General features: G+C 40.0%; 1 protein-coding gene across 3 annotated transcripts in view; it reads right to left on the reverse strand.

Annotated features, from left to right (window-relative positions):
• LOC147378406 (CD302 antigen) overlaps positions 1-18160 on the reverse strand; it is a 124684-nt gene that overhangs the window by 95855 nt on the left and 10669 nt on the right. For all 3 annotated transcript variants that reach the window (XM_086355213.1, XM_086355195.1, XM_086355194.1), the window contains exons 4-8: positions 14823-14987; positions 9229-9339; positions 7590-7730; positions 4994-5188; positions 3883-4040 (exon numbers count right to left, since the gene is read on the reverse strand). In XM_086355213.1, coding sequence (XP_086211339.1) covers positions 3883-4040; positions 4994-5188; positions 7590-7730; positions 9229-9339; positions 14823-14987 — 770 coding nt within the window. The remainder of the gene's footprint in view (positions 1-3882; positions 4041-4993; positions 5189-7589; positions 7731-9228; positions 9340-14822; positions 14988-18160) is intronic.

Here is an 18160-nt window from a genome sequence, read left to right on the forward strand (position 1 = left end):
AAATGCTACCTGACAAGACTGGAAGCCTGTTACTTCTGCATCACCTCAAGGTCACCATGGGGATGCAGTTTATTTTCTTATAAGCGTAACAATAAAAACTATTAAAGGACACCCATACAGAAGTTGAAGAGAGAAAAACCCAGCCCAAAAAGACTTGCCAGCGTTCTAATCTCCTTCCATAGGACACAGCCAAAGTTTGTCCGCGGATTAATACCTTTGGGCAGGTCACTTAACCTCCCCGTCTCAGTCTCCTCACGTGTAAGAAGACAGTGATCAGAATAACTGCTCTCTAAGAATTGTAGAATCAAAATTTCCTTCCAACTCCACTTCAGTCCAGATGTCAAAGTTCTCTCTTTCAAATACGTTACTTAACATTTATTTGGCTTGAGTCACTATGCTTTCTTTGAATGAAATTTTAGAAAGTCAGTTGTGATAAGGGTCAGTTTTGAACACTGGAAACCATCTAGGTAAGCCATCAGTTCACTGTGGCTTGTGGGACCTCATTTCAACCTTTCATATTCTTTTAAAGATATTCTGTGTATCCTTTTAAATGTGACACCCTTCTAAATTCAGCTTTATACCTTTCTAAAAACATCTTTTAAGATGATGCTGTGGAAGTGTTACACTCAGTATGCCAGCAAATCTGGAAAACTCAGCAGTGGCCACAGGACTGGAAAAGGTCAGTTTTCATTCCAATCCCAAAGAAAGGCAATGCCAAAGAATGTCCAAACTAACGCACAATTGCACTCATCTCACACGCTAGTAAAGTAATGCTCAAAATTCTCCAAGCCAGGCGTCAACAGTACATGAACTGTGAACTTCCAGATGTTCAAGCTGGATTTAGAAAAGGCAGAGGGACCAGAGATCAAATTGCTAACATCCACTGGATCATCGAAAAAGCAAGAGAATTCCAGAAAAACATCTACTTTTGCTTTATTGACTACACCAAAGCCTTTGACTGGGAGGATCATAACAAACTGTGGAAAATTCTTCAAGAGATGGGAATACCAGAGCACCTGATCTGTCTTCTGAGAAATTTGTATGCAGGTCAGGAAGCAACAGTTAGAACTGGACATGGAACAACAGACTGGTTCCAAATTGGGAAAGGAGTACGTCAAGGCTGTATACTGTCATGCTGCTTATTTAACTTATATGCAGAGTACATCATGCGAAATGATGGGCTGGATGAAGCACAAGCTGGAATCAAGATTGCCAGGAGACGTATCAATAACCTCAGATACCCATATGACACCACCCTTATGGCAGAAAGCAAAGAAGAAATAGAATCTCTTGATGAAAGTGAAAAAGGAGAATGAAAAAGTTGGCTTAACACTCAACATTCAGAAAACTAAGATCATGGCATCTGGTCCCATCACTTCATGGCAAATAGATGGGGAAACAATGGAAATAGTGAGAAACTTTATTTTGGGGGGCTCCAAAATTGTTGCAGATGGTGACTGCAGCCATGAAATTAAAAGATGCTTGCTCCTTGGAAGAAAAACTATGAACAACCTAGACAGCATTTTAAAAAGCAGAGACTTACTTTACCAACAAAAGTCCATCTAGTCAAAGCTATGGTTTTTCCAGTAGTCATGTATGGATGTGAGAGTTGGACTATAAAGAAAGCTGATTGCCAAAGAATTGATGCTTTTGAACTGTGGTGTTGAAGAAGACTCTTGAGAGTCCCTTGGACTGCAAGGTGATCCAACCAGTCCATCCTAAAGGAAATCTGTCCTGAATGTTCATTTGAAGGACTGATGCAGAAGTTGAAACTCCAATACTTTGGACACCTGACACGAAGAACCGACTCATTGGAAAAGACCCTGATGCTGGGAAAGATTGAAGGTGGGAGTAGAAGGGGATGACAGAGGATGAGACAGTTGGATGGCATCACTGATGCAATGGACATGAGTTTGAGTAGGCTCCGGGAGTTGGTGATGGACAGGGAAGCCTGGCATGCTGCAGTCCATGTGGTCGCAAAGAGTCAGACACAACTGAGCAACTGAACTGAACTGAAAATCATCTTTTCCAGTGAAACACTTCTAAACAGCCCTACAATTTATTGCTTCCACTTAAGCTTCTCTAGAAGTTTGGGTGATACAATCAGCCTCCTAAACAGCAGTTCACAGGAAAGTGCTAAAAACAAAAATATAGAGACACTTGTGTCCCTTTGGCTCAAGATTGCTTATCCTGTACATGAGACAGGGTGTTCAGGGCTGGTACACTGGGATGACCCTGAGGTATGGGATGGGGAGGGACGGGGGAGGGAGGGTCAGGATGGGGAACACATGTACACAGATGGCTGATTCATGTGAATGTATGGCAAAAACCACCACAATATTGTAAAGTAATTAGCCCCCAATTAAAATAAAGTAAAAAAAAAGATTGCTTATCCTGGACTCTTAACTGAAACATGCTCAATAAACATTCATGAACTCTATAGGAGTAAGATGTTTATTGGGCCTAATTTTTAATAAAACCATTTTTTCACTTCTCAGTTCAGTCTCTCAGTTGTGTCCGACTCTTTGCGACCCCATGAACTGCAGCAAGCCAGGCCTCCCTGTCCATCACCAACTCCCGGAGTTCACCCAAACTCATGTCCATCGAGTTGGTGATGCCATCCAGCCGTCTCATCCTCTGTTGTTCCCTTCTCCTCCTGCCCTCAATCCTTCCCAGAATCAGAGTCTTTTCCAATGAGTCAACTCTTCGCATGAGGTGGCCAAAGTACTGGAGTTTCAGCTTTAGCATCAGTCCTTCCAATGAACACCTAGGACTGATCTCCTTTAGGATGGACTGGTTGGATCTCCTTGCAGTCCAAGGAACTCTCAAGAGTCTTCTCCAACACCACAGTTCAAAAGCATCAATTTTCAGCACTCAGCTTTCTTCACAGTCCAACTCTCACATCCATACATGACCACTGGAAAAACCATAGCCTTGACTAGACAGACCTTTGTTGGCAAAGTAACGTCTCTGCTTTTTAATATGCTATCTAGGTTGGTCATAACTTTTCTTCCAAGGAGTAAGTGTCTTTTAATTTCATGGCTGCAATCACCATCTGCAGTGATTTTGGAGCCCCAAAAAACTAAAGTCTGACACTGTTTCCACTGTTTCCCCATCTATTTCCCATGAAGTGATGGGACCGCATGCCATGATCTTCGTTTTCTGAATGTTGAGCTTTAAGCCAACTTTTTCACTCTCCTCTTTCACTTTCATCAAGGGGCTTTTTAGTTCCTCTTCACTCTCTGCCATAAGGGTGGTGTCATCTGCATATCTGAGGTTATTGATATTTCTCCCGGCAATCTTGATTCCAGCCTGTACTTCTTCCAGCCCAGTGTTTCTCATGATGTACTCTGCATAGAAGTTAAATAAGCAGGGTGACAATATACAGCCCTGATGTACTCCTTTTCCTATATGGAACCAGTCTATTGTTCCATGTCCAGTTCTAACTGTTGCTTCCTGACCTGCATATAGGTTTCTCAAGAGGCAGGTCAAGTGGTCTGGTATTCCCATCTCTTTCAGAATTTTCCATAACACTTGACCTGAACATGAGACAACGGTATTTGGTTAGATTGTGGCTACCTGCTAAATATTACTGAGAGAAAGCAGCTTCTCAGAAACCATTTGGCGCAAGAATCTCAGCTCCAAAAGAGATTCTCTTCATCTCTTTCACACCAGAGCAGATACTCTCAGACAGGAATTGGATTGCTTCTTTAGTAATTGCTTTATTTACCTTTTCTCAGCAGTTACTAGAAAGATAATCTACAGTTCGATTACCTTTTATTTTCTTTCCTAGTTTAAATACAAATATTCCAATGAAAGTCACCTGATTATAAGATTATCAGGTATAACAGTAAGGATATAAATAAATCCAAGGTTTCCTACCTTTCCTGAATAGGAAACGCAGTTGGGAGTCTCATTATAGGGAACACGTGGCTCATTCTCATCCCAGTAAGTTAGAGTAACTTCAGTACCATCTGACCACTGAAATAGGGCTGGTGTGTTTATATTCCTAAGGCCTGTCCACATTTCCCCTTCAGCATCTAAAAGAAAAATGTTTTGTTTGGTTACTCAGTCACATACTTCCACATGGAAACTACTGCTGATTTTTACATTTTGATAAGGGGTATTAGCAGTCTTGATGGTATTTCTTTTTCTTTTAATTCAGGAAAGTGATATTCGTAATTAGCTTGTAACAATGTTGATATGTTAGGCTGGCCTGATGAAGAGGGCTTTTCAGGTCACTTATGCAGGCAGGGTACACAGGCGGAACAGCTAGCTGTACTACGATCTGTAGGCTGGGTGTTCCTGAAACCTGGTTTAGATAAACCTTGCTTTATGAGAAATAATGAAATTCTACTAACAGTCATAGATATTTCAGTTAGAATAAGAATATTGTTCATCACTGAATGACTGTACTGCTTTGCCAGGTCAAACAACTGGCAACACGCTGGCACAGAATATAGGTATCTGAAAGTGAAAAGTCAAAGTGAAGTCCCTCAGTTGTACTATTACTGTGGGTGAATCGTAGGAGCAGACCTTAATACTGGCTCTCTGGTGTTTTGTTCATTTTTTAGCTTCCAAATAATTATAATAGCGAGGTAATCATCACTTAAGTGTCGGGAGGAATTTAAATAGCATTTAGCTTATGAGACGAGGGAAATTATTCAGTCAATGGTTGTACCGTCAGGTTGGTAGCCGCTTGCTACATGCAACTATTTAAAATCATAAATCAATTAAAATGAAATGAAAGCAAAAATTCAATTCTCCAGTCACTCTGGCTACCTTTCTAGGGTTCAAAAGCCACAAGTGGTTGGTGGTTATTGAATGACAGCACGGATTTTCTGCCAGTTCCACCACGGCAGAAAATTCTATTGGATAATACTGATCAAAATTGGATCAAACTGTAAGGTTTTTATTCTCTCTAAGAGTCTGAAAACAGGGATACTTTAAAATGTTTTAAACCTCTTTTTAAGAGGATATCTTAACAACTTACCCCCATTATGAAGTTTTGTGACAACTACCTCCACATCTGCTAGAGAATGAATGCTGATGAGGTCACTACTGAAGGTTTGGCATGTCGTATGCGCCTTATCCCAGGAATCACTTTCATTGACCAGCAGATAGCAAAAGCCATCATTTGGCACCCAGTCTGCAGCATCACAGTGGGTATCTGAGTATGTCCACATATCTGGAGGAAAAGAAGCTATTTATATTCCAGTAAAGATACAGCTATTTTGAATCAATAACATTGCAAATTCTTTCCTGAATCATAAGGCTTCTGGAAAACTGAAGAACGGGATTTTAGATGGTACAGTGACATGAATTTATGCAGTGCACAGCATCATAAGAGTGACTGCAGGGATTCAGACAATAATGTGACTTTAGAGTGATACAAATTTGCTATATGGCTGGCTATAGACTATTTATAGAGGGATTTCCCTGAGTCCTAGTAGACAGAAGAAAAGTGTGGGGTAAGTCAGTAATTGACAAATCTCTTCCTGGGTATGGGATTTGTGATGCTCCCCTCCAGTCTCTGCCTTTGAGAGATTATAACGTTAAGCTTCCTTTTCAGGTATGGTCAGCTTAGCAAGGGAATGTACATTCATGCTCATGGCTGAACAAACAAGCAGAGATTTAAGGAACATAATAAGACATTTATTCACTTCACATCCACGAAATGGCATCAGTGAAGGGAAAGAGCAAAGAGCATCTCTGGACCTCTTCTTTCCTGCCCTCTACTAGTCCTACAGGCCTCATGGAATGAGGGATTCTTTGTTTTGACTATAATAAAATTTAGCCAAGTGATGGTCAAAAACATTAGAGAAAAAGAGCGGGGTATAAACCATAAAGAATACGTCTACCCCTCTTAACAGAACTAGAAAGTAGTTCAGCTATTCAGGCTTCACGGATTTGGACCATTTGGAATGTTTGTTATAAGAAAATACATCTTCAAAATGTGGACAGTGTGTTTTTTACTAAAGGATAAAACCAGGTTCACCTTCTCACTCTTGTAAAATAACTCAATTAACTTTAAGATTCTGAAATAGCACTTATTATTATATTTTACAATTATAATAAAGGAACAGAGGGAAAAACACTCACAATTGAACTTAAAATAATTGTTTTCATATTATAGTCTTTGTCTCTATGAATACATATTTTTACAAGATTACAATGATAAGTAAACATATGATTTTGTTCTGTTCTTTGTGTTTTCCTGCTGGCACAGTTATGTTAATAAATGCATTTGTTCAATCATGTGGAAACATCATGATTTACTTAATAATTGCTACTAAAGGATATTTATTTGATCTATATAAGTCACCTGGTTTATTTTCATTGGTGCTGTCCTTTCTGCTGTGCCTTTTGTTGTATGGACTAAATTTGGTTTGAATCAACTTGGAAGATGACTGTTCATTTTCCCCTATTATTTTTTAATCTTAAAAGAACAGCTTTATGCTCCTATTTGGATGATAAGAAATTTTATGCTTTATTCTCTTCCCTCAACATTCTTTAAAGCACAAGATAATTTAAAACCTCTTCTCCCAGTTTTAAGTACTCAATGAGGATTTAATCAAATACCGGGTATATGGCCGGCCCCAAGCAAGACAATAAGGATATTTCTCTCCTCCATTCTTTTGAACACTTCTCAAACTTTTCTGGACCTTGGAAGTTTCAGCTGTCCTGTGTCTCTCTTACTCCCAAACTCCCTGGGAAAAAACACCTCTGCGCACATATTTTGTCCGTCTACACCTCTCCTTTCTACCTCATTTGTCAGAATCAGCCTGGTAAAGCAGAGAGGTGGGTGGGCATTGTAGGACAATTTCTATGTCCATCATTTTTCACTCCCCATAGAGGCAGGTCATATATAAGACCTCTCCTTAGAGTGTGGCTCTCAAACTTAAGAGTGTATCAGAATCACCTGGAAGGCTTTTTTCTTTTCTCAAAGCAACTTTTTTTTTTTTAAATCCAGAGTCTTAAAAAAAAAATTTATTTATGTATTTGGCTGTGGCAGGTCTTAGTTGCAGCACGTGGGATCTTCCTTGGGTAATGCAGGATCTTTTGTTGGAGTGCACAGACTCTCTAGCTGTGTGTAGGCTTAGCTGCTCCATGGCATGTGTGATCTCAGTTCCCCAACCAGGGATCAAAACTGTGTCTCCTGCATTGGGAAGCAGATTCTTAACCACCTGACCACCAGGGAAGGCCCTGGAAGCACAGGTTGGGGATCCCCATCCTCAGAGTATCTCATTTAGTAAATATGGGTACGTCCTAAGAATCTGCATTTCTAACAGGTACAGGTGAAGCTGATGCTCTTGGTCTGGGGAACCACTGCTCCAGAGAAAGAACAGCCACCTGTGAAGAGAACTATATTTCCTATCTAGAATATCCCTGCCTTCTTATGAGCATATAGCAAGCTAAAGCTTTATTCATGTATAGTTTATAATATCTAACCACAGGGTCAATATCAAATACCTTCCTGCATTGGCAGTATCATGTGAAGGAAAGGGGGAAACAGGTATCTGAAATGGATTTGCTTGATTTCACAAAACTAATTTTGAGACCTTTGTTGGAGGAAGTGAGAAAGGTACCTGTCAACTCCACTGTGCTATTTAACAGTTTCTCACAGACATAGGGCAGTTGAGCCTCGCAGGAAAAACTCTGCCACAGACCCGAATCAGCATCCATTCTTGCACAGCTTGATCTGCCAATGATAGGTGTCATCAGCACATCTGAAATGGCAAGATTTTCAGAGTTAAAAGAAGAAGGTTAGGGCAAGAGTGGTGGTTAGAAAAAATAATTTGTATTCTTAACTTTATTTATTGGAACTCATGAAATAGTTAAAACTTTTAACTACATTGAGATGTATAAGCTGCAATAGACAATCACATGTTTAACTATGTCTTCTTAAATACAGGACACAGGAGTAGAAATACTCTGATATGTTGTAGCTAACTAAAAAAACAAAGCCAAAAACCAAACCTCTGCCCCTAACCAATCTGCCTGTCATATCCTGTAGTCAGTAGTTCTTAATTTGCTACCCTACCCAATAAAATGCTAATTTATGATTCTGTTATGCCTTCAAGGCTTTAAGATTAAATTATCTTTAAAGATTCTATTTACTGAGATAATAGAGAATTTATTTACTAAGAAAATTCTATTAACTGAAATGCCAATGAATTGGTATTCTATTGCACATATCTCATTTTTATTATATGTATGTAGAATACTTTGGTAGTGAAGTTAGTGTTAACTTTTACATTCTACATTTTATCAGAAGCCTATGATTTTATTTTTTTAAAAAGATATCTAAACCTTTTTTGGAGAAGGCAATGGCACCCCACTCCAGTACTCTTGCCTGGAAAATCCCATGGATGGAGGAGCCTGGTAGGCTGCAGTCCATGGGGTCGCTGAGAGTCGGACACAACTGAGCGACTTCACTTTCACTTTTCACTTTCATGCATTGGAGAAGGAAATGGCAACCCACTCCAGTGTTCTTGCCTGGAGAATCCCAGGGATGGAGCCTGGTGGGCTGTCTATGGGGTCGCACAGAGTCGGACACGATTGAAGTGACTTAGCAGCAAACCTTTTTTGGGGAGGGTGAAAAGCTTTTGGCTAACTAGGGTTTTGTTTTATTCACTATAAAATTTTCTTAAGGATATTTATTTGTATATGAAAATATAACCATTATGTTGTCAGTACTTGGGTGCTGCAGTAGAAGACTTCAGCAGTTTGAGAATGAGGAATTATTTCCACTGGATGGTGTTACCAACTCAATGGACATGAGTTTGAGCATGCTCCAGGAGTAGGTGATGGACAGGGAAGCCTGGTGTGCTGCAGTCCATGGGGTCTATAAGAGTCAGACACAACTAAGCAACTGAACTGAATTATTGCCATATTAGAGTTAAGCTGCAGATGAAATGCAATATGGGTCAGTCATGGACATGTCAAGTCCTCTCAGGGACACAGAAAGGTTCCTGGGCTGTGGAGTGGGGCTCTTTCTGCTCCTACCTAAAGATGCAGGGTCACTCTAAAGATTAGGGACAAATGCTCAGTTGCCCATGGTGGGGGTCAACTTGGCTATAATGGAATCACAATAAAGAAGGGTTCAAGGAAAAAAAAATTCTTCTGAGAGTCTGAAATTTGTATAAGCTCCCAGGGAGTGGGAAGGTTGTTTTTTTTTTTTTTTTTTGAAGTTTATGCTTTGTAAATGGAAGAGCAGGCAGTTACCTGGGTCCCAGTTGAGAAAGTTCAATGGCCTGTGGTCTGACCATTCCCAGCCTCTAGCAGAGTACAGCTGATTTAGACCAATCCAGAAAATTCTCGCAATGCCTTCTTTTCCTGTAAGAATTACACAGGTTTAAAAAGTGACAAAATTATGTGTTATTAATAATCTAGACTTAAGTTTATACTACTAGCAAAACATCTGCAGGTCTTGATTATAAGGCAGGAACCCTGTAGGGGACTGTATCCAACAAAGGCAGGTGATGCTGACAGGCAACAAAACTTCTGTCTATTGAGAAACCCAAAGGCTGCTAAGTTAATCCAATTCAGCTTCTCCATTAGCTTGTTCAGTTCTTCCATGGTTGTCTGGGTCCATGTGTATTGAAAAAAAATAGAATGAAGATTCTGGGAAGAAGATGGTAGGAACAGAGGACCAATTATCACTCCAGTGAGAAATAAATATGAGGTTAAGGGTGAAATATAAGGATACACTATGCTTTCCAGGAGCTTCACTGTGAAAGATAGAAGCAGGGGTTCAGGATCCAGGGGGAAAAAATTTAATGGTAGATGTTTAAACAAGTTTATAGCCTATTTGGGAAGAGTCCATAGAGTTTTGATAAAAATATAAGAGAATAAACAGTTGATGAGATTACAAACAGCTTGGAGGAAGTGGTTAACATTGAACCAGATGGAGAAATAACAGCATAGATAGAGAAAAAATTGTAAGTGTGATAGTGAGAAACTAAGGGTTGACCTCACTTTTCTCAAGGAGAGAGATAAGGATACCCTCTCTACTAAGGAAGGAGAGGTGGATGTTTGAGTAGATGGCTTGAAGAGAACGCTGAAGGGAACTCTGGATTTTTCCTTTTTTTTCACCTTGTTAGCATAAACAAGGGCTGTCAGCACTGGTACAGCAAGACCTTGAGGATTTAATCTAATGTACATCTTTCTTTATTAGTAAATGGGATTGATTTTCCAGCATTCCTAAAGCAGTCCTGGAAATTATGACATATATATGGTACTCCAGATTTAACCATACCTGACATTCAGAATTCCTTTCATTCATTCATTTCTAACCAGGGATACTATATAGGGGACCAACCCTTCCCATCTATCCAAGTTCAATGCCCTCTTTTCCATGAAACCTTTTCAGATATCCCCCAGCAGGAATTCTGAATAACCGTACTGCTTCCTTTGAATAATCCTATTGTTCACCTGCACACAAAAAGTAAACATTTACAATGGAACAAAATGATGTTTTGAAGGTGTCAGGCTCCTGTTTACTTCATCACCATGTTCTATTTGTGATCTGTATTGATGATGACTCATGCCTTATTCCTCACTAGAATCATAAGATTTTAAAATTGTGACTATGCTGATAACACCAGTGCTCAAAAGTTTGTGTGTGTCTTTCTGTGGATGTGATAAATTTGAAAGGCTCTGGTTGGGCAAATGCAAAGGGTAGGGATTTCTTCCCTGGTCTGGGATTTCTTACATGGTCTGGACAATTTGGAGCTGGACTTTTTTCCTTCATCTAGTCCAAGCAAGGAATGCTATGGTACATTTGGAGGAATGTTTGGTAGAAAGAAAAGAAAAGAAAGTGAAGTCACTCAGTCACGTCTGACTCTTTGTGACCCCATGGACTGTAGGCTGTCAGGATTCTCCATCCATGGGATTTTCCAGCCAAGAATACTGGAGTGGGTTGCCATGTCCTTCTCCAGGGGATCTTCCTGGCCCAGGGATTGAACTCAGGTCTCCCACACTGCAGGCAGACTGTTTACTGTCTGAGCCACCAGGGAAGCGGGTGTGGACTAATTTGAGACTCTGTCTCTGCCTGTCTTTGCCATCAACAAAAAGATGATTGCTAGCTTAAGTCCCTATGTCTAATCAATGGGCAAGTCCACTGAACTAGGTATTCTTGACCATCCCCAATACCCCTTTTCAGACGTGACTCTATATTTCTATTCCTCTCCCCACAGTGAGAAACTGTAGGGCCTGATAATGGTCATGCATCTGAGAGGAACATCAGAAAGGCCACAGCCAGCAGGGGCCCTGACCTAGACATGTCCTAGCCTTGGGCCAACTATCAAGGGAGTTCAAAGTGAGCAGTCTCTCAGGAAAGAGACAAATTGAGGAGAATAGAAATGTGCTGTTCCTGCTCTGGGGATTGTAGGTCCTCCTTTGTAGCTCTGGGATCAATCTATGATTAGAGGTCCCTGAGAAGGACAGAGCCACAGGACATTCGACTCCCAAACAAAATCTAGTGAATATGAGCAAACTGAATCCCCCACTGGTAGGCCCCTTGTATTAGTAAAACAAAATCAAAATAAACTAATTAGGTGCAGGGCAGGCACAGAGAAGAAAGAATGCTCTTTTAGACTGTGTGGGATTTATCTTCAAGAGGGACGATCCTACTTTATTTCTGTCAGCAAATTCCCTAGTCCCATCCAACCACTAGCTACCAAACCCAGAGATCATTTGGGAATAACATTCCCCACTATGTTTGTGTCTGTACAACTCTTATTTCCCCGACTAGACCAAGCACTTTGATCACAAATTTCTGACTCACTTTTGTGTGTGTGTTGTATGTTCAGTCGCTCAGTCATGTCTGACTCTGCGACCCCATGGACCATAGCCTGCCAGGCTCCTCTGTCCATGGAATTTTCCAGGAAAGAATACTGGAGCAGGTTGCCATTCCCTTCTCCAGGGGAGCTTCCCAATCCAGGGATGAAACCCACATCTCTTGTGTCTCGTGCATTGGCAGGCAGGTTCTTTACCACTGGCACCACCTGGGAAGCCCTTTTGTGGGCCTCACTATTCCCAGTCCACTGTTTACACCTGCTAGTTTTCAGGGAAGGGAAACAATATTAACAGAAATTTCAAGAAATGCTTCAGATTTGGTTACTCTCAGTTTCAGATGTCAAAGTACAGCTTTCTTAGGTCTTAGGAAATCAGCAATCATAATTAGGCATATTGAGCACTCACAGTGAAAAAGAAGCTTGGAAAATTAGAAAGGACTGCACATCTGACATTACTGATAAGCAAAAAATTGTGGGGAGTGTGTGGCCAGGGACAGCAGACAACTGAATCCATAACTCATTATCCTCTATTACTTGTTATTAAAGAAAATTGATGCATAAAGAAATCCTGCAACATTTATTCCTTCAAATGCATCATCAGACTGTTTGGACTGGTGTTGACAGTCACACTTTGACAACTTTTTCCCTCACAGAAGCCATTAGCTTCCAAATGTCAGTATTCTGGGAGACAAATTTATTGAAACTTTTAATTTTCAATAGTATTTTTTGTAAGTTTTCAGCGGGGTCTGGAATAGAATTCCATTGCCTAACAGTAGCCAAAATTATGTTTCTTTGACAGATTTCCATTCAAGAGATCTGATTATTCAAGTTCTGAATAACACAAGAAAGCGTTAAAAGAATAAGAAAGAGATCTGAATAAAGTTTAAGCCAAAAACCATGACAGAAGACCAGCAGACTTTTTTTGTGGTTACACTGGTTTATAACTAAGTTTCATGTGTGCAACATTATATTTCAACTTCTATATTTGGTGGCGTGCTCACCACCAAATTTTGGTTTCCATCTGTTCCTATATAGTTGACTTCTTTTAGCCACTTCACCACTTTTAGCCATTTCACCCACTTCTCTTCCTGCTTCTCATCTTATAACCATTATTCTGTTCTCTATCTATGTTTTTGTTTTGCTGTTTATGTATTTGTTTATTTAAATATGTCACACGAGTAAAGCCATACAGTACTTGTCTTTATATGTCTGACTAATTTCACACAACACAACACTCTCAAGGTCTCTCCGTGATGTTTTTCATAGAAATAGAACAAAATTTTATACAAACAAGATTCATATGGAACAACAAAAGACCCCAAATAACCAAAGCAATCCTCAGAAAAAAAACAAAGCTGGAGGTAACCACTCCCTGATTTCAAATTATATCACAAAGCTAGAGTAATTAAAACAGTATAGTATTGGCAGGAAAAACAGACACACAGATCAAAAGAACATAATTGAGAGCTCAGAAATATAGCCATGCATATATGGGCAACTGATTTATAACAAAGAACATACAACGGAGAAAGGATAGTCCTTTCAATAAATGGCATTGGGAAAACTGGACACCACCATGTGCGAAAGAATGAAACTAGACCACTGTCTTGTACCATATTAAAAAATCAGCTCAAAATGGATTCAAAATCTGAATCTATGACCTGAAACCATAAAACTCCTAGGAGAAAACATAGGCAGTATGTTCTCTGACATCAGTCTTAGAATGTTTCTGGATATATTTCCTTAGGCAAAAGAAGCGAAAGCACAAGTAAACAAACTCGCCTGTATAAATCCAGAAGGCTTCTGCACAGCAAAGGAAACTACCAACACAACAAGAGAACCTACCAATGTGAGAAGATATTTGCATATCATTTATCCTATAAGGGGTTAATATTCAAAATATACAAAAAACTCATACATTTCAAAAACAAAAAACCAAACAACCCAATTTAAAAATGGGCATAGGATCTGAACTGACACTGTTCCAAAGAAGACACATAGACAGACGGCCAACAAACATATTAAAGATATTTGACATCACTAGTTATTAGGGAAGTGCAAATCAAGACTACAATGAGATATCACCTCATGCCTGTTATCAAATGGGCAAGAATCAAAAAATGTTGGAGAAGATGTAGAGAAAAGGAAAGCCTCATACATTGTGGGTGCGAATGTAAAAGTCCAGTAGGTTTTCAATGATGAAAACAAAGAAAGGGATGTAAGAGGAGTAAGTACTACAGTAAAGAAGTAAGGGTTCTGGAGTTATACATATGTTGAAATTCAAATTCCAATTCTGATACTTCATAGCTCTGGGATGTTGGGTGTATTCTTTCTAAACAATGATTCCTAATCTGTAAGTGGGGATAAAAATACTTGTCTTATGGCATTGTAATGATGATTAATTTATAGTTGCCCCCTGAAAAACATGAGTTTGAACCATGCTGGTCCACTTACATGCCGACTCTTTTCACTAAATACATACTACAGAGCTATACAATCTACAGTTGGTTGAATCCACGGATGTAAATGTGAAGTTTTTTACTGAGGTGATCTACTTCAACTCAACAATCTTCTCCACTCTCCTCAAATTCTCTACTGTTCAATGTTCAAAGTGTTCAATGTTCACCTTTTTTCAGATCCTTTCATTTAGGCTTCAGTTAGCAGTTTAATCTTGCTACCTCACCTTGTTTTCTGAATATTTACCTCTCTTGGTCTTTATCATGAGATGCACTTTCAATGGACTGAGTAGGATTATATTCAGTATTTTTTCACTTGGGGGCTTTGGTGTTAAATCCCAGGAAAAGACAGAGAAATATAGAAGAAAGCAACATACCTAGACATGAAAATAGAAGACAGCACCTTTACCATCTCAGCAATTTGCTCCACCACAAGCAACTTAAACCTACTTTTTTAAAATTTTTTTATTGAAGGATAATAGCTTTATATAATTTTGTTATTTTCTGTCAAAGCTCAACATGAATCAGCCATAGGTATACATATATCCCCTCTCTTTAAACCTACCTTTAAGATAAGTTAACTCAGCAGCACTGTTGATGCTCAGTAAGTCAGCTCCTTGATTCTGACATGAAACGTAAGCTTCCTTCCAAGAAAGAGTTGCCTGAATATTAAATTGGTAGCAACTTCCAATCTCCTCGTTCTTTTCCCAATTATCTTCACAGCCACTTTCTGTTGATAAAAAGATATGTCAGTGATCATAAAATAAGGGCATAATGTTGTCTGTTACTAAGAGTACTTACAAATACTGCCATCCAATTTGCATACTCTTAAGATATGCTAAGATTGAGGCTGTCATTGTTGTACTAGACAATATTTTGATTCTTTGGTTAGATGAAAAAACCAAACTCACAGGACAGGAAATGACTTAGACTAGTTAAAGCTTCCATGCTGCTTCTAGCTTCTACTCTCCTTTTATATAACCCCATTGGTTATAATGTCACATTTTAGCCCACGCCTACCCTCTGCCTAAGAACAGGAGTATTTACCTGTGTTCAACCCCTCGGCTCACTTGAAGATGGTATCAGACCAAAGAGGGGTTTGCCCATGTTCTGCAGTGAAACCACTGAACGTGTTTGCATGTGTGTGTGTTTAGACAATGCTTAAGTGCCTAAGATTTAACGCGCAGTGACACCTTATTTGCGAAACTCAGTCTAGTTTCTCCTTATATTTTAAAAGATGATGTAATATATGACTAATCTTACAGAACTAACATTATATACGCACTATATGTCTGTATGTACATATGTGTGCATGTGTGTGTGTGCTCAGTCATGTCTGACTCTTTGTGACCCCCATGGACTGTAGCCCACCAGGCTCCTCTACCCATGTAATTTTCCAGGCAAGAATACTGGAGTAGGTTGCCACTTCCTCCTCCAGGGGATCGTCCCAACCCGGCGATCAAATCCATGTCTCCCGTGTCTCCTGCATTGGCAGGCAGATTCCTTACCACTAGCGCCACCTGGGAAGACTATATATGTATATATAAATATACATGTACATTGTGAACATCGTTTTTCTTCAACAAATATCTCAAGAACATGCATAACTTCAGATGAAGAACCTTCAAGCTCTTTCCAGGACAGATATGTAGGTCTTGATACAATTAGTTCAAAAATATACTCAGGGCCTCCATGTGCTCCCAACAAGAAGGAAAAACCAACAGAGCTTACGTTAAGTGTATCCCTGGCTTCATGTGGGATCTTCCAAAGGGTCTCCCATAACCTATGGACCCTCAAGCGGGAAGGGCCCTTAGAGATCCTTTTGTGTAATGTCTTCATTTCACAGATAGGAACAAGGATCTAGGGACATTAGCAGCAGAGCTATAACCAGAGTACAGCTGTCTAACTCTGGTGTTGTTGATTTTCCGAATGGCATACACTGCTTCTTCAGCCATTTCTGAATGTCCTAAACCACAACAGAGGTGGTTGTGACATTTGGTAAAAACAAAGTAGGTGGATTTGCAAGTGCATTACCTAAAGGTTCTTTTTTTATCACTAAGGCAAAACACTTGTAAATCTGGAAGATTTCAGCAGGACGGTAATGTATTATTTGCTGTAAAATACAATCTCTATGGTTTAGCAGTCCTCAGATTTAAGAAACTCACAATCTCACTTCTGTAGAAAGGGAGGCACATGAATGCACTGATAACCCCTGCTTTCCTCCAAAGTAGGCTAAAGGCACCAAGACACACGTCAGTCAAGGCAGCAAGGTGGAATGGGATGGGGAATGAACAAGGTGGAACAAGGTGGAACACACTGGGAAATGAAGGTCAGAATCCTGGGAGATCTACCAGGCTCCACACAAATACAGTCTGACACTGACAGGCTATTTCATCAATCTAGGTCTGCTGCTCCTCACCTAAGAAATGACGGTTTGCTCTGAATAACGTCTAAGCCTCTCCACAATCCCTAAAGTTTCTGATCCAGACTTTGTGCTAGGCTAAGTCGCTTCAGTCACATCCAACTCTTTGCAACCCTAAGAACTGTATACCACCAGGCCCCTCTGTCCAAGATTCTCCAGACAAGAATACTGGAATGGGTGCCCTCCTCTAAGGGATCTTTCTGACCCAGGGATCGAACCTGTGTCTCCTATGGCTCCTGCATTGCAGACGGATTCTTTACTGCTGCAATGGGGAGCCCATGATCCAGACTATGGTAAGACTGAGCCACTGGGGAAGCCCATGATCCAGACTATAGTAAGACTGAAATAAAATTGGTGCCTGGCTGACCGAACCCAGCTTGTCATCAATTACAGGTGGAATAAATGTTGGCTTTTTATCTTTCAATAAGTTCTAAGTGTTGAAAAGCCTTTGCCTCTACCTGGAAAAGTAATTCTTAAAGTGCGATCCCCAGACCATCATCAGCATCATCTGGGAACTCACTAAACTGCAAAGTTTTGGATACCATCCAAAATCTACCAAATTACAATTTCTGGAGGTTGGCCCCACAAATCTGTATTGTAACAAACTCTCCAAATAATTCTGTTGCAACCTGAAGTTTGAGAATGATTGGCTTGACATAATCTCTTCAAGTTGCTTAGGACTCTACATTTTGAAGCTCAGCTTCTCTTAAAGAGAGATCAGCATTACTAATTTCATCAGACTCGCTACTGAATAAGGCAGGATAATGTAGTTGTTTGAGGCAAGGGCTCCAGAGCTGAATCTGAATCCTAGCTCTGAAATTTATTATCTATGTAACCTTAGGCAATTGATTTAACTCTCCAGTGCCTCGCTTTGCTCATCTGTAATATGGGTACATGGGCTTCCCAGATGTCTTGGTGGTAAAGAATCCACCTGCCAATGCAGGAGAGCCAAGTTCCACCCCTGGGTCAGGAATATCAACTGGAGAAGGAAAAGCAACCTACTCCAGTATTCTTTCCTGGGAAATCCCATGAACAGAGGAGCCTGGAGGGCTACAGTCTATGGGGTCACAAAAGAGTCTGACAGGACTTAGCAACTAAACAACAACAAAATGAGGATAAATAATAGAACCTACCTTACAAAACTGTGTATAGAGTAAATGAGTTAATAAAGGTTGAGTACTTAGAATAGCACCTGATATTTGGCAGGGCCAAGAGATAACTATTGCTGCTATAAGTAATAACCATTACTATTACTGGAGCTTTTTCCTTTCTATTTACTGTTGATGCTTTTAACTTATTGGCCATTAAAAAATAGTTCTTAATTTTGAAACTGTTCTATTAAGGCCACTAGCAATTTTCCTGACTGCTCCTGGCAATAGCCAGGAAGTAGCCTGGTCCTCTTCCTGAAGTATCTGTGGTACAGCAGACTTCCTCATCATCTGCCTTCAGTGACAGCATCCTGTCTTGGTTCTCTTCCTGGC

The sequence above is a fragment of the Bos grunniens genome, chromosome 2, assembly GCF_055505025.1.
Source record: "Bos grunniens cultivar Pamir isolate PY7600 chromosome 2, Bosgru_T2T1.0, whole genome shotgun sequence".
Classification (NCBI taxonomy): domain Eukaryota; kingdom Metazoa; phylum Chordata; class Mammalia; order Artiodactyla; family Bovidae; genus Bos; species Bos grunniens.